This window comes from Rhamphochromis sp. 'chilingali' (genome assembly GCF_963969265.1).
Source record: "Rhamphochromis sp. 'chilingali' genome assembly, chromosome: 17".
In the NCBI taxonomy this organism is placed as follows: Eukaryota; Metazoa; Chordata; class Actinopteri; order Cichliformes; family Cichlidae; genus Rhamphochromis; species Rhamphochromis sp. 'chilingali'.
The window spans coordinates 6,707,937-6,728,261 of record NC_137944.1 but is presented as its reverse complement, the minus strand read 5'-3'; the positions used below and the strand labels follow the sequence as shown (position 1 = coordinate 6,728,261).

The 20,325-nt window shown below is 39.8% G+C and overlaps 2 protein-coding genes across 2 annotated transcripts in view; both read left to right on the top strand.

The window, feature by feature from the left end:
- nt5c1aa (5'-nucleotidase, cytosolic IAa) overlaps positions 1-20,325 on the top strand; it is a 48,527-nt gene that overhangs the window by 23,360 nt on the left and 4,842 nt on the right. The gene's annotated exons all lie outside the window — the stretch shown is intronic.
- LOC308385152 (uncharacterized protein) lies at positions 3,204-16,222 on the top strand. Its single transcript, XM_080863935.1, has 14 exons — positions 3,204-3,904; positions 4,472-4,592; positions 4,900-5,062; positions 5,231-5,423; positions 6,077-6,148; positions 6,545-7,084; positions 7,481-7,552; positions 8,374-8,479; positions 9,054-9,124; positions 9,205-11,233; positions 11,319-11,723; positions 11,795-11,842; positions 13,992-14,090; positions 15,384-16,222. Exons 6-14 carry the CDS (start codon positions 7,022-7,024, stop codon positions 15,617-15,619), a joined length of 3,129 nt encoding a protein of 1,042 aa, XP_080720061.1. The 5' UTR covers positions 3,204-3,904; positions 4,472-4,592; positions 4,900-5,062; positions 5,231-5,423; positions 6,077-6,148; positions 6,545-7,021; the 3' UTR covers positions 15,620-16,222.

Below are 20,325 nucleotides of genomic sequence, written 5' to 3'. Positions count from 1 at the left end.
TTTGTTTTTGTTCATGTGTTTGTTTTTCTATGAGCTTTGATGTGATAAGTATCTGAGGCTGAGACCACGGGACTGTAAAACATGATTGTTGGGCTTCATTTCTGTACTGAACAGTCATTTTAAAATTAGTTAGTAATTAACAATTAACTAATGTTGTTCATGAAACTAAAGTGGCAATGGCAATGAAAATATAATATGGCCAATATTAAAGTTATTATTATATTAATCATTACTTGTTATTACAGCAGTGAACTTGAACTCTGTGTCAAATACTGAGCTTCAGTAAAGATTCAAGTTGCAGTTATTTATATTTCCCATCACCTTAAATCTTCACTCAAAGACAAGTATCTTTGACAGTGTATATATCGATGTATTATATATAAGAGACAAATGTTGTTCTTTTAATATGTTGGTATTACTAAATTTGGCTCAATGCTGACATATATGTGTAAAAATAAAATGTACGAGCTGTGATAACCGTTTGTGATAGAATGAAGAGTAGACTGATATATTAAATATTCCTTTATTGAGTGAGGAAATCAGACCATGTCATGTCATAACTGCTTTAAGTCCTACAGAATAGATATCAGAGCCTTAAACAGGCTGACTTCTGCTAAATGGGTCAAACTGGGCACAAAGTATACAAACACATAACATATTTATAGAATATGATGGAACACTATAGATCAACTTACCTCAGAATATATAAAGCATAGAAATAATTACAGCAATATGATCCAACAAACACAGCAGTACTACTAATGCAAAATTAGCACAAGCCTCTTACTTCCGGCCTTAGCGGTCTTTGAGTACGCAGCCTTTGAGGATCGTTGAGGCTGCGTACTTTAAGGCTGCAGACCCTGAATTGGGATACAGCCTTTGTCTCATGTCAGTGTTTTCAGTTTTGCTTCCTTGGTCTCGTTAGCCCTGATGTCTCCCACCAGTGTTCACCTCCTGCCTCTCATTCCCCTCGTTATGCCCTGTGTATTTTAGCCCTGTATTTTCTGTGCTCCCTGTCGCGTCGTAAACGGCACTAATCCTGTGCTGTGTGTCTCCCCGTGGATTAGTTTTGTATTGTCTCTTATTTTCCAACCAGCAATAAAGCTGCCGTTTTTGAGTTTCACTCCAGTCTTCCGAGAGTCTGCATTTTGGGTCCTTTTCCTCGTTCCTGCCTGCACACAGCTGAACTATGACATTTAGGTATGTAGACATGGTCTACATACATACCTGCATGTTAGACCTAATCCCGAACCAAACTATTTAAAGCGGTATTTCCTTTAATTGTTGCTCCAGTTTTGGATATAATGAATTTATTTTTAGAAAATGGATACGTACCATAGGATTTTAAGGTTGCTGTAATTAAACCTCTATTTAAGAAACCCTCTTTTAATCAAGACAACTTAATGAACTATAGACCTATATCTAATCTTCCCTTCATATCTAAAATTCTTGAGGTAATAGTTGCCAATCAGGTGTGTTAGCACTTAAACAATAACGACCTGTTTGAAGAGTTTCAATCTGGCTTTAGAGCTCATCATAGCACTGAAACAGCTCTGGTGAAAGTTACTAATGATATTCTCATGGCCTCAGATAATGGACTGGTGACCATTCTGGTTCTACTGGACCTCAGTGCTGTTTTTGACACATTCAATCACAATATTCTCATAGAAAGGTTTGAAAATGTTGCAGGGATCAAAGGAACAGCACTAGGCTGGTTTAAATCTTACTTGTCCAACAGACTCAAGGTTTGTTTACGTAAATGATAAATCCTCTTCAACCTCTATGGTTACTTGTGGCGTACACCACAGGGTTCTGTACTTGGACTGATCCTTTTTACTATATATATGTTCCCTATTGGTAAAATCATTAGACAGCATGGGATAAATTTCCATAGCTATGCACGCCTAAATCCTGATGAACCTAATCAGTTATAAAGATTACGGGCATGCTTGGAAGACATAAAAACCTGGATGTCTTCAAACTTCCTCCTTTTGAATTCCGACAAGACAGAAGTTGTCTTTGGACCAGAAGCTCAGAAAAACAAATTACTTGGTCAGTCCCTTCATCTGGATGGCATTAAATTAGCCTCCAGTAATAAAGCAAAGAACCTCTGTGTTATTTTTTGACAAAGACATGTCATTTAGATCTGACATGAAAGAGGTTTCTAGGGTCTTCTCCTTCCACCTCCGTAATATTGCTAAAATTAGAAACATCCCATCCAGGAGTGATGCTGAAAAACTAGTTGATGCCTTTGTTACTTCAAGGCTGCATTACTATAACTCTTAACTATCAGGAAGTCCACATAATGCAACTAAAAGTCTTCAGCTGATCCAAAATGCTGCAGCCAGGGTTCTGATGAATATCAAAAGAACAGATGACATCTCCTCCCGTGTTTTAAATGCACTTTAGAACAGCACGCAGCAACACTACATATGAGCGAGCGGAGGGAGGCATGGGGTCTTCACAGAGCCCCACTCTCTGCCAGCCGTCAGGGCGGGGGGGCCTGAAGGTGGAATTGGCCATCTGATCGAGGCCTGGGTTGCAGCGGCCCCCTGCCACTGCGGAGCCGGGGATGGTCTGCTTGATTTCCACCTCAGGGAGGAGGGCAACATCTGGGTCTGGGTATGAGTTCCCCCTCCGGGGCAAGAATACCTGGACCTGGGATGTAGAGAATGTTTGGGGAGTGTGATTGTGTGTACAGTGTCCATTTATGTCTGTGTCCACGTTGGGTGAGGGCCGAGTGTTTGTGGTTGTGTGTATGAGGGTGGGAAGGTATGTTTGTGTCTGCCGTACACATCACCACAAACAACACCACAAGCAGAGCACAAGTTTTAAGCCAGCGTGGTGTGATTATAGATGCCGTGCAGGTGGGTCCATCTCACATGCAGCGGCATCGCAGAACACGCCCCGCCACATACCCTCTTCCCCCGACTAAGACCGAGGAGCCACCTCCCCCCCCCTCCATGAGCAAGCGAGGGAATAGGCCTGGAGCATCAGCGCCCCAGCCCAGCCACGGGGAAGTGACTACCTGGGCGTTCGCCTGTAGATCTAGCGGCGCTGGTGACGAGGTGGTTCCAGGGACCGCCCACGCTTCCAGCGGCACCCCCATCCCGCTAGCGCACCAGCCTGTGGCTCACCTGAGCCGGTCGTTCCCTCGCGCTGTCCAACAATTACAATAATTATACAGTTGCTGTAACAGATTGTAGATACAATGCAGGTGAGTCCATCTCACCTGCAGCAGCATCCCAGACCAGCCACAATAATAAAGATTTTTCTATTTCATTATAAACTTTGTCCTAATTATGTCATGAGTTTTTACTATTTAAAAAGAAAAAGAAAGCATCACAAAAACACTTAAGGTCATGAAAATTAATTGTATTGCTGCAATACTTAAATATCTGTGGTCTAATCTATTTTTATTCACCAATCTCATTGTAGCAATAATATGCCTTTTTGGTCCAAGTTAATTATTTGAATTTTAAAACTCTTTTAGCCAAATAACTTTGAAGTTGTTACTAAAACTCATCATCCCCATTTACTACTTTTGTTTCATTCTTTAAAAATTTAGAAGCATAAATATCAGTCTTTTGGAAAAATTACATTTTATACAGTATTATTAAGTCTACATATTCCAAGTGAGTTATGTCAGAATGCACTAGAGCAATTTAACTCTATTACATCATAGCATTCTATTTGCAAGAATCCCAGTGTTAATCCACTGTTCTTGGCCAATGATATCCACTCCTCAGCACTATGGGGGCGCTAATGTACATCTACGCTGGTTGCCAACCACCATGAACATTTAAAGAGCAGAAGAAGAAGAAGAGGACACTAAAGAGTTCAGGTGCACGACATGAGGATTTAATGAGACAGCTTTTATCTTACTGCTTTCGTGGAAGATCAGGTGAGAACCATACAAATTCCCTTACACATGATGTTTATATAAATATATTCATCCAATAAAGCAAAGTAATATAGGTTATTATATTACGTTCGGATACACCAAAGCATCTAATTTTTGACAGTTTAGCTAGCCAGCATGCTAGTAGCAAAAGTTTGACATTCTGTTGCTGTTGGTTTGATTAATTTTGGTTTTAGCATCACAAAACTTGTGGTTTTAAAACTAGTGAGATCTGTTTTCAGAAAATATTTTACAAATGAAACAAAAACTGTAGGACAAATATGCTTATTGTTCAACCATACTAAATCATTATTTTAATTTATAACTTTAAGAAATATAAAAGGTTAAGGAAATGTGGATATGAAAATTAACTCATTAAGATTTGCAGTAACTTTAGACCAAATAAAATATACGAAACAGAACTTCCACAGGTAGGGCATGCAGCCTCTGACACACAGTGATACAAGATAGGATCATAAATAGATTTTTCGATCTGTTTATTTCTATGTCTACATACATTTTGTAGTATAATGTGTTATTTCTAAAGTCATTAATACCTGATCTTTGCAGGGGATGGCGGCAACAAGGCCACGGAGAGCTAAAATAAATCCCATACAAGATGCTAGGTATTACTGCTCCTTAGGTGAAGACAAGGCAGGATTTGATGTGAGGTATATTGATTCATTTAAAGGTGAGTTGATTCCAAAGAATGCAGTCAGCTTCTCAAAATAGAAATTTTTATGTTTTTTGTAGTTTTTTTGTAGCATACCATGCATGAGAAAATTAATAATCACGAATATAATTATACTTGTTTTATTATTATTATTATTATATTTCTATTTTTTCCTTGTCTTTCCCCAAGGAATTATGAACATGTTACATGTTCCAAAATAAATAATACAATATAATCAAATAAAAAACATATTTAAAAACAAGAAGGATTTTAATTAAATGGTTTATAGTTTATTGCCCAATTTGTTTTTGATGTGTGTCTTTAGGTCGCGGTGTGTTCAGCTGTCGGTCATTTCAAAAGGGAGATTTTCTTTTTGAGTACAGAGGACAAATCATAACTAAAGAGGAACAAGAAAACCGAATGAAACTTTACCATGATGCACTCAAGGTTTTCATATTTGATTTCAAGTTCAATGGAAAACAGTTATGGTATGTAACTGCTTTGATAAAGGATAAAATACATGAGGTTTACAAATTATAATATTCAAATAATATTTTGAATTGAATATTAAAATGTTATTCAGACGTTCTACAACCTAATATACTTAATGACTTTCTTTACAGAGTGTAATTGTTATTGTATACTTTTTGTTTTAGTGTTGATGCTACCAGAGAGGACGGCTCACTTGGCAGACTTGTAAATGACGATAATGTGAATCCAAACAGTAAAATGACAGTTACCAGAGTGGATGGAAGGCCCCATCTCTGTTTGTTTGCAATCAAAGATATTGGTCCAGGAGAAGAAATCACCTATAACTATGGTGATTCCAACTGGCCATGGAGAAGCAAGGTATAATGTAAATAGTACAGTATAAGTATAAATAGTATTAAATGAATAAAGGCTATACTGAAAAGTATGCATACACACACGGGTCCTGTGTAATACTCAACTGGACAGGTCCAGACATTAGGAGGACTGTATTCATCTTGGCTAGACCCAAAGACTGCCATTCATTATTCATGCTTCTTCCTTAGAAATCCAACATGGTGGCATCTCAGGCTGTGGATGAGATTGCAGCCAGTTCCTCTCCTAACGACGCAACAAAGGTAAATTGGAGTTTCAGTGTCAGATTGTTTTAGTTGTAGACTGAGGTGCTAGTTATTAGGCAGTATTGAGGTATGTGGGTCCTTGGTTATCTTGACCAAGTAAGATGCACGCATTAGGAGGACTGGGATTTGAAACAGGAAGTATAAACAACTGAGTTCTACCTACAAGTGCGCCCACACACACGGGTCCTGTGTATTACTCAACTGGACAGGTCCAGACATTAGGAGGACCGAGTTTCGAAATGAATTCAGATCAATGAGAGTTACTCTGGCAATTGTGCATACACACACGGGTCCTGTGTATTACTCAACTGGACAGGTCCAGACATTAGGAGGACTGTATTCATCTTGGCTAGACCCAAAGACTGCCATTCATTATTCATGCTTCTTCCTTAGAAATCCAACATGGTGCCATCTCAGGCTGTGGATGAGAATGCAGCCAGTTCCTCTCCTAACGACGCAACAAAGGTAAATTGGAGTTTCAGTGTCAGATTGTTTTAGTTGTAGACTGAGGTGCTAGTTATTAGGCAGTATTGAGGTATGTGGGTCCTTGGTTATCTTGACCAAGTAAGATGCACGCATTAGGAGGACTGAGATTTGAAACAGGAAGTATAAACAACTGAGTTCTACCTACAAGTGCGCCCACACACACGGGTCCTGTGTATTACTCAACTGGACAGGTCCAGACATTAGGAGGACCGAGTTTCGAAATGAATTCAGATCAATGAGAGTTACTCTGGCAATTGTGCATACACACACGGGTCCTGTGTATTACTCAACTGGACAGGTCCAGACATTAGGAGGACTGTATTCATCTTGGCTAGACCCAAAGACTGCCATTCATTATTCATGCTTCTTCCTTAGAAATCCAACATGGTGCCATCTCAGGCTGTGGATGAGAATGCAGCCAGTTCCTCTCCTAACGACACAACAAAGGTAAATTGGAGTTTCAGTGTCAGATTGTTTTAGTTGTAGACTGAGGTGCTAGTTATTAGGCAGTATTGAGGTATGTGGGTCCTTGGTTATCTTGACCAAGTAAGATGCACGCATTAGGAGGACTGAGATTTGAAACAGGAAGTATAAACAACTGAGTTCTACCTACAAGTGCGCCCACACACACGGGTCCTGTGTATTACTCAACTGGACAGGTCCAGACATTAGGAGGACTGAGTTTAGAAATGAATTCAGATCAATGAGAGTTACTCTGGCAATTGTGCATACACACACGGGTCCTGTGTATTACTCAACTGGACAGGTCCAGACATTAGGAGGACTGTATTCATCTTGGCTAGACCCAAAGACTGCCATTCATTATTCACGCTTCTTCCTTAGAAATCCAACATGGTGCCATCTCAGGCTGTGGATGAGAATGCAGCCAGTTCCTCTCCTAACGACGCAACAAAGGTAAATTGGAGTTTCAGTGTCAGATTGTTTTAGTTGTAGACTGAGGTGCTAGTTATTAGGCAGTATTGAGGTATGTGGGTCCTTGGTTATCTTGACCAAGTAAGATGCACGCATTAGGAGGACTGAGATTTGAAACAGGAAGTATAAACAACTGAGTTCTACCTACAAGTGCGCCCACACACACGGGTCCTGTGTATTACTCAACTGGACAGGTCCAGACATTAGGAGGACTGAGTTTAGAAATGAATTCAGATCAATGAGAGTTACTCTGGCAATTGTGCATACACACACGGGTCCTGTGTATTACTCAACTGGACAGGTCCAGACATTAGGAGGACTGTATTCATCTTGGCTAGACCCAAAGACTGCCATTCATTATTCACGCTTCTTCCTTAGAAATCCAACATGGTGCCATCTCAGGCTGTGGATGAGAATGCAGCCAGTTCCTCTCCTAACGACGCAACAAAGGTAAATTGGAGTTTCAGTGTCAGATTGTTTTAGTTGTAGACTGAGGTGCTAGTTATTAGGCAGTATTGAGGTATGTGGGTCCTTGGTTATCTTGACCAAGTAAGATGCACGCATTAGGAGGACTGAGATTTGAAACAAGAAGTATGAAACCCCAACCCTAAATCTGGTTTGCATAAAGACGTAGTTCTCGGCTTGGTTGAAATGAACTCTGATGTAGTTAGATCGCATATTTGAATTTCAGCTGATCAAGGAGCAAGAATGAAGCTTACTATAGGAAGGAGCATGTAAATACAACCGAAACAATCGCTAAACTCTTTCCTGTTAATGCTAAGCACATTTATGTAACATTGTTGTGTAAAGGCCATCCGTTATGTCTTGATGGATTCATGACTTCATGATTTAATTATACTTTTTTACACTCCCAGTCAAAACTTTGGACACATCTTCTCATTTCAGAAAGAACAAATTGTAAGTCTAATCTTTTTTGGGTGTTGTGGGTCCACAATGAATTTTCTTTTCATTGTGGTTTTGTAATATATACCATAATATAAAACCTAGAAGAACAAATTGTTTTGAAAATTGATCTATATACAGCAGGTATTTTTCCCTTTAAATTTTGCATTGCAAAAGTTACAAAAATTGATTTAATAGTTTTAGTAACACTTGAACCTGTTTTTTTTTTTTTTTTTTCTTCCGTCCTTAACTCCTTTTTAAAGAGGAACCAAAACAACTATTTGGTTGTGATATTTTACATCACAAAAGTATGAATTTTGTTTTTGATTACACTGTTTTTTTTTTTTTTGTTTTTTTTTACCAAACAGGACTGCGATCATGATCTAGTCCCTGACGAAATGTCAAGTTTAGAAAAATGTTTTGCATGTGGAGGACCTTTTTCGCCTCTGAAATGGAGTGGTGTGAGATGTGAAGGTAATTATTTAATTATGGAAGGTTGGGTACATTAGAATATCTTAAATATGATCCATAAGGAACACTATAAAAACTAATCCATAAGTAAATATGATATATGTTCATAATGAACCTTTTACATCTGCACTTTTTACATATTTACTTACCATGTCATTATTAAAGCTGCTATACCCAATTTGCAAAAACAAGTTAGCTTAACATATTTTTTTTTCATGTTCATAACAACATTTTAACAAAGCATAGCTATAAATGTTGTTTGGAGATTAAAGAAAAAAAATGAAGTGGTTCTGTTGCATTTGTCTAAAACCATCAGCCAATAACATGGCTCAGTCCAGAAAAACGATAGAACAGTCTTTCCTGACTCCTTAAATTCTACATTAACATGGCTCCACCACACTATGCACTGGCCTGTTTAGCAGCAAAGCACACCAGGGGGTGTGGCCTATGGATAATATCCAATGGGAGGGGGGAGCCTTCTTGACTGTGTTTATGCTTCCATCTAGCCTGTTTTTTTAAATTGGGGAAAGCGGCTTTAACTACCTTTCTTTTATTAACTTAATTTTTCTCTGTCTAGTTTGCTACCAGTCCTGGCACAAAAGATGTTATGTTAGCCACAAGGTGAACCTCACTGAACCTCTTCCAGAGGTAAGTGTTTTTGCAGAATTCTTCTCAGTAAAATATGTAAGGTAAACAAAGTCTTACTTTGTGTTTTTGATTGTTATTAGGTCTTTAGTGAAGATAGTTCAAGTGAGGGGGCTTCATCAGAAGAGGAATATGTGCCAGATTCTATAGCTGACTCAGACAGCTCATGGGACAACAAATCAGAGCCTTTAAATATAAGTTGCAAACAAGTACAGAACTCTGAGATCTCCAGCAGTCAATCTGCTTGCAAAACGAAAAGACCTCGCCTAGAAAGTTTTTTAGAGAGAGTAGGACAAAGAATTTCAGAAGATGCCGAATCAATATCTGAAGATGGAATTGGCACAAGACAGCTCGACGTATCAGGGGTTATTGCCACAGCAGAAAAGTCTGATGCTGAAGGCATTGTTGATGACTCTAATACTACGGCTGAAGATTCCTTAAAAACATCCTCCTCACTAAGAAACAAAACATACTGCTACATTTGTGGAAAACTACAGACAAAGTTTACACGTCATTTAAAAACTCATGAGAAATCACATGCAGATGTTGCTCGAGTTTTAAGTCTTCCCAAGAAGTCCAAAGACCGTTTGAAAAAGCTTTCTAAGCTGCGAAACAAAGGAAACCACAGACATAACTCGGAGGTCATCGCAAGTGGGATTGGATCATTAAAAACCAGACGCACATCAAAAAAACCCTACAAAGGAAAAGACTATATTCACTGCATTTATTGCGAGGCATTATATCTTAAAAGAGATCTTTGGAGACATGTTCGTAAATGTTCTTCAAAACCAGTGGAGGCCAATTCAGAGGGGGGACGAAAAAAGGTCTTGTCCCTGGCCTGTATGAGTGAGTCAGCTCTGTGTCAGCAAGTTTCCCCCGGTGTTTGGAAGATATTAGCTGTCATGAAAGATGATGAAATAACTTCTACTGTGCGAAGTGACTTCTCTATTCTTCAGCTTGCTCAATCATTCTTTAACAAACATGGGAAAGATCCCACCAAATTTGACTACATTCGCCAGACACTCCGAGAATGTGGAAGACTTCTGCTCACACTTCGGAAAGAATGCTCAATACACACTTTTGAGGATGCTGTAAGACCTGCAAATTTCAATGTGGTTATCAAAGCTGTTAAGAAGGTGTGTGGGTATGATGAAGAAAAGAACTGCTACTCGACTCCAAGCCTTGCTTTAAAGTTGGGACACTCACTGCAGAAAGTCTGTGATATTATACATTGCAGAGCACTGATGGCAGAAGACAGTGCACTGATAAAGTCAACCCAGAGTTTCAAAACCCTTTATGCTACAAAGTGGTCAGAACTCATCTCCCATACTGCATTAACCACACTAAACGAGCGGCACTTCAACAAGCCTTCCACACTTCCTTTCACAGAAGATGTTCAGCGTCTTCATAGACATCTGGAGAAGACTACAGAACAAGCACTGAAGGACTTGGAAGAGCATAGTTCACCAAAATCATACAGTGAACTTTGTAAAGCTACCATGGCAAATGTAATACTATTTAACAGGAGAAGAGGGGGAGAAATTTCAAAGATGACACTGAATGGCTTCCAGGAGAGAGACACTAGTACCCTGCACAAGGATGTTGCAATTGGACTGACAAAATTTGAACTTTACCTTTGTCAACACTTCAGTCGTGTAGAATTGAGGGGTAAACGAGGACGCAAGGTTGCAGTGCTACTTTCACCAGACATGGTGAATGCCATAACACGGCTGACAGAGAAAAGACAAGACTGTGGTGTTCTGGCAGAAAACATATTCCTGTTTGCCAGACCTCATTGTCTGACTCCCTACAGAGGACAGGACTGTTTGAGGATTTATGCGACTGAATGTGGGGCTGAAAACCCTGAACACCTACGTTCAACGCAGTTGCGCAAACATGTCGCAACTTTGTCTCAGATCTTAAACCTCAAGAATCACGAGTTAGACCAAGTTGCCAACTTCCTAGGTCATGATATTCGTGTTCATCGCGAATATTATAGACTTCCAGAGGCTACTACCCAGCTTGCCAAAATATCCAAACTACTGATTGCCATGGAGAAAGGGTCTCTCAAAAGCCTTCAAGGCAAAACACTTGAAGAGATTGAAATCGAAGGTAAAGTGGTGTTAAGGTTAAGAATTATACACGTTTCCTGCACTATAACCTTATAATTCATTAAGACAATCTTTTATTTTGTTAGATAACCTACAGTTGACAGATTCAAGTGAAGAAAGTGAGGTCGGAGCGGAGCGTGGTGAGGTCGGAGCGGAGCGTGAGGAGGTCGGAGCGGAGCGTGAGGAGGTCGGAGCGGAGCGTGAGGAGGTCGGAGCGGAGCGTGAGGAGGTCGGAGCGGAGCGTGAGGAGGTCGGAGCGGAGCGTGAGGAGGTCGGAGCGGAGCGTGAGGAGGTCGGAGCGGAGCGTGAGGAGGTCGGAGCGGAGCGTGAGGAGGTCGGAGCGGAGCGTGAGGAGGTCGGAGCGGAGCGTGAGGAGGTCGGAGCGGAGCGTGAGGAGGTCGGAGCGGAGCGTGAGGAGGTCGGAGCGGAGCGTGAGGAGGTCGGAGCGGAGCGTGAGGTCAATGAAGGAAATCTTGTATATCCACAGATTGGTAAGTACAATGTGATTAGTCTCAACTTTGTTCAATTTATGAAATCACATGACTAATAGACTTTATTACAGATTCTATAGATACTAGAATGATGAAGAAAGTTGTCAAGGAACCTCCAGGTATGTGTTTGTCATCATTTATTGAAGCTTTTACCTTTGTAACTACTTCCTAGACACTTTTGCTATCTTTGCTATCTTTATGTAAAAAAAAAAAAAAGATAATTCATTACTATCATTTTTCCAGTGATTGTTACCTTTGTCCAAATGGTAATTTAAAGAAAGTCAAGGATCTTTCTAAAGACCAGCTCAACAGAATAGAAAGGTCAGTTTTGGAGGATGGTCAGGTAGGAAATGCTAGTTTGAACAGGTGATTTTGAGCTGTGATTTAAAGTTCTAGAGAGAATCTAATGAGCAGAGGAAGTTCCAGAGGGTGCAATTAGCAGTGGCAAAGGATTGTACCCTCAGATTTATGATTTTGATGATGGGGGTAAGGAGGTTAGTGTTAGCAGTGTTGTGGGAGAGTGACAGTAAAGACAATCCCTCAGGGTGGCGGGGGCGAGGTTGTTGAAGGCTTAAAAGTTGATTAGGAGTTTGCACTCAATACTATAGTCAGTGTGCAGCCAGTAATGTTCTTTTTAGGATGTGGTGATATAGTCTCTAGAGTGAGTGCAGTAGAGTAAGGGGGCAGCAGAGTTCTTAATAGATTGCAGTTCTTGGAGGTGAGTTTGGGGAAAGCAAAGATGCTGGGATTCTTTTTGAGGGTGGAGAGAATGGATAGGATTAGGAAGAACAATATCATTGGGACTGCACATGTTGGAAAAAATGTCTACATTGTTCTACATTGGCCAGGTTGAGGTTGTGTTGGGCATGTGCAAACAAGGGACAGTGAGGAAGGTTTGTTGAAGGATGTTAGAAAGGAAGCTGCCCTGCAGGAGACAGAAGGAGATGAGATTAATCAAGAGAGATGAAAATAGTTGGTGTGTGGAGGGCTGATCTACTACTCTTTATTTACCTGGTTTGCGCTTCTGAAGTATTCCCTCTACGCTCTCATCCTCTTTCTACAGTAAATCAGTGGTGAGTGGAAAGTTGACCAGTCACCGGAGTAGTGATGGGTCGTTCGCGAACGAAATGGCTCTTAGAGCTGGTTCTTTGAAGTGAACGATGCGAGCCGGCTCCTTATTGGGAGCCGTGGATTTTTTTTTTTTTTTACTTTCTCTTGCCCTCTCTCTCACTTTTTTCGCTGCACGTCAGCCTTGTGTTTGCGCTGAGTAGAGACGGGAGGGGCGCAAACAGAGCCTTGCGTTTGCACCCCTCCCGCCTCTGAGCAGAGGGAGGAGCTAGGGGCGGTAGTTACACTCGCAACAGCAGTAGCACACGAAAAGAGCAGCAGGGAGAGAGAGAGAAAGAGCCGGGAGCAACAACAAGAGACAATGTCGTCACATTAGAAAGGTGGAGTAAAGAAAATGAGTGACACCAAGAAAAGAAGCAAAATCTAGAACCATTTAAATTTTACTGACAATACATAGGCAGAGTGTAGAGTCTGCAAGAAAAGGATATCATATAGAGCCGGTGCACGGGCACCTGAAAACTGTCCACTCATCAGTGCGATGGGAAGATAAAACACAGTGAATTAAGTGTGATATAAGTGAAGCTGCCAGTGTGTCTACCCACTGAGCTGAGCACTGGGCACTTGGTATTTTTAAATTTAAAGTTTAAATTTTAAAAGTTAAATTGTAAATGGTAGGTTTTTGTATTTTATAATTTATTTTTTAAATTTTATGTGGAGTGAATAAATAAAAGCAGATTTATATAATGAACATATATACATAGAAAACACGTTTTTAAACATTAGTAATTCATTTTGTGCATAATTTTATATTGTTGTTAATAATAAATGAATGAAAGCAACAAAATAACCTGAAGAGCCGGTTCGGGAGCCGAAAGAGCCGGCTCTTTTTAGTGAGCCGAGCCGAGAGAGCCGGATCTCTAAAAAGAGCCGGAAATCCCATCACTACACCGGAGTCTTGTTTGGAGAAAAATTCAGCCTTGTATCTTTTAATATCAGCTGTAATAGCTCTAGCCATATTCCACATTCACATGTGTCACCTTAAACTAAAAGTCATAGTTGCGACTCTGGATTTATCTTAGAAACCATATTCAAGATTTCAAGGTCCATTAGTTGCTTGACCACATTCAGGAGCATTTGACATTACATTATAAGAGATTTAATACAACAAATATATGCTTACTGTTTTGTTTTGTTTTTCAGCACAAAGTAAAAATGGAGCGGGTAAGGTCATTGAACCCAACAGAATACTAAACAAGGAGATGAAGCCAAGCAGTAAGAAGAAAACAAATAAACAATCTGGTAAATGGTGACATGCATACAAAAGTCACTTAAGCACAAATGTAAACTTCATGCATTTTTGAACCCAGTTATCCACACCACCCAAGCCAGTATGGTGACTATGCTCATCTTTCTGCCAGGGACCGTACCATAATTCTACAACTTGGTTAGACAATTATATTAACCTACTTGGTAAGGTAAAACATAAATCACATTCAATGTGGAACAATACCTTGTATTAAGTAATGGGATAAATGTTTAAATTACTTTCCCTATGCCTGTTTTAATCTGTAATACATTTAAATACTTATCATTTTCAAAACAGCAATGCACCAAAACAATTAATAAACAAAGCAATGAGAACATATTATGATTTGGGTTTTTAATTTTGAGGATTCCTCAACCATTGGGCTTCTACATTATCTCCATACTCTGAACATCATCTTATTCCCATAGGCAGAATCTGGATAATATTGGAAAATTTGGGCTGGTTTGGCTAATTGTGGGCTGTAACCTGAACGTCTTGAAGAAAATTATGTTCACTGAAAAAACCTGAAGGCCCACCTCATGGTCAGGCAGGGTCCACCCTTGTTTTTAAATAAACATTTGACTCAGACAGTTATATATGAAATGTTTGAGTATATGTTATACATTTCAAATTATTACAATATCATGCTATACATGTTTTTTGTTGTATAACGGTGTGTGGAATAAAATGCTCTCCATCCATAGTGATTTGCCATAGCTATTTATTGGAATTCTGACTTAATGTGGGCTACCTTTCAGAATTTTACATTTAAATAAATGTATTCATCCATTGTAATAAGTATTTAAACAGTCAGCATTACAGGATTTATACCAAAGAAACACTGTTACAACAAATTCACCTTAAAGGGGACATATTATGCAAAACCCACTTTTTTTTTGTTGCTTTTGTATGTATATTTGGTTATGAATTGCCTCCCGACTCCTTAAGTGTAGGTTTTCAACAACTAAAAAAGGAGCTCTTTTAGGTCCCAGGTAGTGTATTTTGCACAATCCAGCATAATCACAGCCTCAGCACCTGTCCTCGTGGACAATGCAAAGGCCGTCTTTGGGCTGTGTAGACTAAACACTAACTGTTCTTAGCAGGGCTGTAAAACTAGTGTGTGCAGAACTCAATTCTTCGGCTTATTTGAAGGAAGCCGATTATCGCCATTATATTTTTGCATCCTACAACCATGTCAACTCACACAATTGAGCATAATACGTCCCCTTTAATTTAAAAATTGTTTAAAAAGTAGTTTGTTTACATTTATTTTTTTCTGCTTCTAGCTTCTCTGGAAAATGCAAGGAGGGTCAAAAAGCATCCTTGGTCTCCCACGGAGGTTGCTGCGATAATGAAGTATTTTGGCGAACATATCAAAAAAGGAAAACTGGCCACTATTATCGAATGCCAGCAATGCAAAACTGCAGAAGATCCTGCTCTGGCTGGTCGTTCTATTCAAAACATCAGAGATTTTGTGAGGAATCGGGGCGTGTCGTTGAAGAAAAAAGAAAATCCTATGTAGAGGAGTCTACATAACTCCAAAGTACTTCTTGGAGGAGTTACAAAAGATATTTTGTATGTTTTGGTTTCTCATTTATTTATTTTAGAATTTTACTATTAGAAGATTGGTAAATTCATTTTGTTGACACTGTTTTAGTGCATCTGATCTAAGAGGACATATAATTTTATATTGCCAGTTATTTTCATTTCTGTTAACAAAACAATCCTGTTTTTGTAAAATGCACTCAATTTGTTCCTTTTATTCACCTGTTGCCCTTTTAATACACACAAAATACATGTTTGTGTATGTGTATGGCCTTTGTCCTGTTAATAAAGTTAGCCCTGACAATTACTGTTCATGTCAGGGGGAGGAGCCAAGTTACCTAATTAGTGTTGTCCTCTTATTACACCATGTTGTCAGGTTCTTATATTTTGAGTTCTGGTGTGTTTTTCACAATTTTGAAGTGAGATTTGTGTTGTACAACTCAAATGGGATTTTTAAAGATGCACTTCATCTATCTAGCACAAGCGGAAAGGGGGGTCCGTTTAGTGTTGCAAAAATCTTGTTTGAAAAAATTGTCCTTCCAATTCACCTTTACCAGTATGTGTGTGTGTGTGTGTGTGTGTGTGTGTGTCAGAAGTTTTGCATGAAACGGAGAACCAGCTTGACAGCTAAAGCTTGTCAGCTTGGTGAGCAAGCGGCATCCATAAATGGTGGAAGTGTTAGTAAACAGTTGACCTTTGCTCCAGGAGGGGCAAAGGGCCTAACCAACCACCTAAACATAAACCATAAAATGTACGAGTGCAACACACAAAGATGGCTGCTAACTGGCAGTAAGTGATGGATAAAGAAAAGACTAGAAAATTCTCTTGCAAATATTAAAGCACAAACGTCTTGCTGGACCACACAGCAGATCATATTGGAATTAATATTCTAAATTCCATTAAAAAGTGCAAACAGCACAAAAATTAAACTCGAATTAAAGTAAAATGAGGTCTAATAAACAGTGATTGGACCAGAGACCAATACACAGGACTATCAACATGCTTTTTTATTTTTGCATTTTAAGATGGGATTTATTGGGGATTAAATGGCTTTTGGAACGGGGCCTCTTGTAGTCCTTAGATTAACTGCAGATTTTGTCACCTCAGCATTAACCTAATTTTCCAGTCGTAGAGCGTGGGATGATTGGTTTACCAGAAAAACTAGGAACAACTAAAACAGGAATAGAAAATTGAGGAATCTCCTGAGGATGGGTTACTGAATAACCACTAATCACCAGAGAGGATTACATTAGTACAGCATTTGGTTTATGTTCATATAATTACCATCCGACTATAGTGGAAGACAAAAGAATTCAGATCTGAGAACAGTAGATGGCAGTGATCGTGCTCGTATTTGCCTCCAAATATGGGGTGCATTGCCACAATAAAAAAATATATTTATGCATGCTAGTATCCTGGTGTCCTCCTAGAGATCGGAGTAATTTAAATGGAGTAATCCGGTTATATGTTTTAGACATTTAGAAAGTCTCACAGAAGCAGTTTAGCATACAAATTAAAGGCAAACCAGTAGCATCAAGTCATACACGGCCCTCACACACTCCGTTACTTCAGCTTTATTTTGATCAGGGAAATGTGTCCGAAGGAATGCCTTCAGGAAGCTTTCGTGCCTCACATTTAATTAAATCGTCCTTCTGAGGAAGCTTGATCTTGAATTCTTTTCAAAGCACGCGTCATGTAACCGCACTAGTTGTTTTGGCCTATTTGCATGCATTTTATTTACATGTAGTTTCAGCACACTTGACCTTTTCCAAGCTGGATAACAAAAACTAGTTTTTGAAAGTCTTTCCTTTTTTTCAGACACAGATAGAAATGTTTTGAAATATACAGGTTCAAGTATGATTTGAAATTCATAGCAATAAAAAACTGATCTAATCCCTAAATCATAAATCCCCAAATATATGCCATGTCATACATAGAAAAACTACAAAGCAGCCTGCACACACACACACACACACACACACACACACACACACACACACACACACACACACACACACACACACACACACACACACACTGTGCTAGGAGTGTACATTGTGTAATGTGTGTGTATTTGCATAAGAAGTAGCAATGACATCTTCTGCAGTGCTGCTGTGACTTTAGTCTTTGCACTCTATTTGATGGTTTCCATGGTGCCATGGCACCGTGAGGGGTTACCAACATCCTATTTGTTGTAGCTTTGGCTAATTTGTGTCACAATTTGAAGTCACTGGTCATTTTCTGCCAAAGAAATAAGATCCATTAAAATGCAACGATGGAAAATTTGTGGGACTTGAGGTGACAACCACATCCAACGATTTAAATCCCTTCTGTGCAGCGAATTTCATGCTGCATTATTACTGCAGCCAACACAGAGGAGGTTTTTGTGACACAATCTGTGTCACTGGGTGTATAAACTTGAGACAAATTTAAGGAAAATTAACTGGCTGTGTAAAGCTTCAAGTGGCTATGGTTTAAGTTCTGTCGCACAGTAAACCTGCTCTGGAGCACGTAAGAAATCCACAAGTGCAAAATGAGTGCCTACTGACTAGGGATGGGTACCGGTGTCCGGTGCCATGATGGCACCGGTTCTGACATAAACGGTAGTAACCAGACCGAAAAGCAGCGCACATTTCGGTGCTTTATTTCGGTGCTTTTTTTCCCTGAGCTGTGATACACTTTAGATTCTAGCCAATCATTTTACGTTTCCGAGGATAGTAGGCGGGGCCAGGTACGTACGTTCTGTTAGAGCAGAGCTACAGATTAAAAATGTCCAAGGCGAAGCGGTCAAAAGTCTGGCTTTACTTCATAGCAAAATATGCAAACTCAGCAGCCTGCAACAAGTGCTTTAAGCTGATACTGTGATACTGTCAAAGGAGGTAACACCTCAAATCCGATGAAACACCTGGCGACGCATAGCGTTTTTTTTAAAAGCCCAGAAATGCGCCGTATTTGATAGCTTGCTGCGAGACCTCACACCGAGCACATCTACTGCGGGTGGGTTGCCTGTTATGCAACATCCCCCAAAAACACGAAGAGGAGAGTCCTGGCCCCTAGCCCTGCCAGTGTAGCAGAAATGATGACGGATGATGGTGGCAGCAGCCGTTCTTCTCTGCGTGAGTAGCTAATTTATGTTGAGTAGGCTAACCACGTTATTACATTAATGCATGTAAGGTGAACTAGCAAACATCATCATAGCTACATGCGGCTGTCCTCTTGTTTGATGGCAGATACTCCCTTCACCCTGGCTAAAAAGGCTAAAATGACCAAAGAAAAAGTGGAAAACAGCTAAACATGAGAGGTTTAGGACAAAGTTTGTGTTTTTTCCATTGTTTAAGCACTGCTTCCAGCCAAGAGTGATACCATATATGCCCCATAGCTGCAGAAAAGGCTAACATTGTTATATTTTTACAAAAAACAGCTGAACATGAGAGGTTTTTGGACCAATTTTGTGTTCTCCATTCTTTAAGCACCGGTTTGAGCACCGTTTGAGCACCGGCACCGTTTCAAAAGTACCGATTTGGCACCGGTATCGGATAAAACCTAAACGATACCCATCCCTACTACTGACCAATCAGTTTGCCAGAAAATCGCATCACCATTTCTGGAAGATAGTGAGACGTTTTTCTTTCCCAACAAGCACTGAGAGGAAATATAATAGCTCAGGAGCAACATTACTCATAGCTTGTTTTTCCCCGTTGGCCTCAAGTAGCAAATCAGTTTTATTTTTCTATCAGCCTTAACATAGAAATGTAATCCCAACACAGGACGGTCTAAGCCATGCACTTTATGACCTTATATAAAATTTGCAGATAAACCCACTTACTGGTTTGAATTCTGTTTTTATCTTTGCTCTTTGTTTGCTCTCACATAGTTTTAACCCTGCTGGGTTACAGCTGAAAGAATTCATGAATTTTATCTGAGACTTAATTATGGGCTGTCTGTAAATGGACTGCGTTTATGCACCACTTTTGCAGTCTTTCTGACCTCTTGAAGCACTTTGCACTACAGTCACATTCACATATTAATACAGCAGGTTTTCACAAGGTGTAGAGCTTTCAGCTGTATTGTGTTTAACCTCACGTTATAATTTTCGTTTTGTTTGTAAAATATCCGCTCTGCTTCCCAGGAGACCTGTGCATGCTTGTGATTGGTCATTTGTTGCAAACGTCACCCTCTTCATGTGCACACACATGCTACTTAGGGCATGCCACGTTGATGACTGGGAAGGCCACAGAACAATACAACCTAAAGGGATCAAGGGTTTCCTTTAACTGTCAACCATCTGTAGCTGTAAAGGCATCTCCAGGGACTTTCTTCATGTCATTTACAAGCTTCGTGCCAGTAATGCCGCACCTCTGTGGGAGGCAGCTCCTCAAAAACACAGAGCACATAAGCAGTGAAGCAAAGGAAGTGGTTCTGACATTTTACTTGAAAGCTCTTAATTAGCTGTAAATCCATTTGTTAATACTTCCTCTGAGTGTTAGAGCATGTTTTTAAGGACTGCGGCTATGAAGGTGACAGTTAAAACCTTCCTGATTTGTTCTGTTTCTGGCAGGAAATGAAAGAGAGCACTGAATGAAGTGAAAGATGCTTTTTTGCACCTTAGAAAATCAAAAGATTTATTTGTGAACTGAAGTGACGTTTAAAAGCTGATTTTATCTAAACAAGTGATGTCTCTGT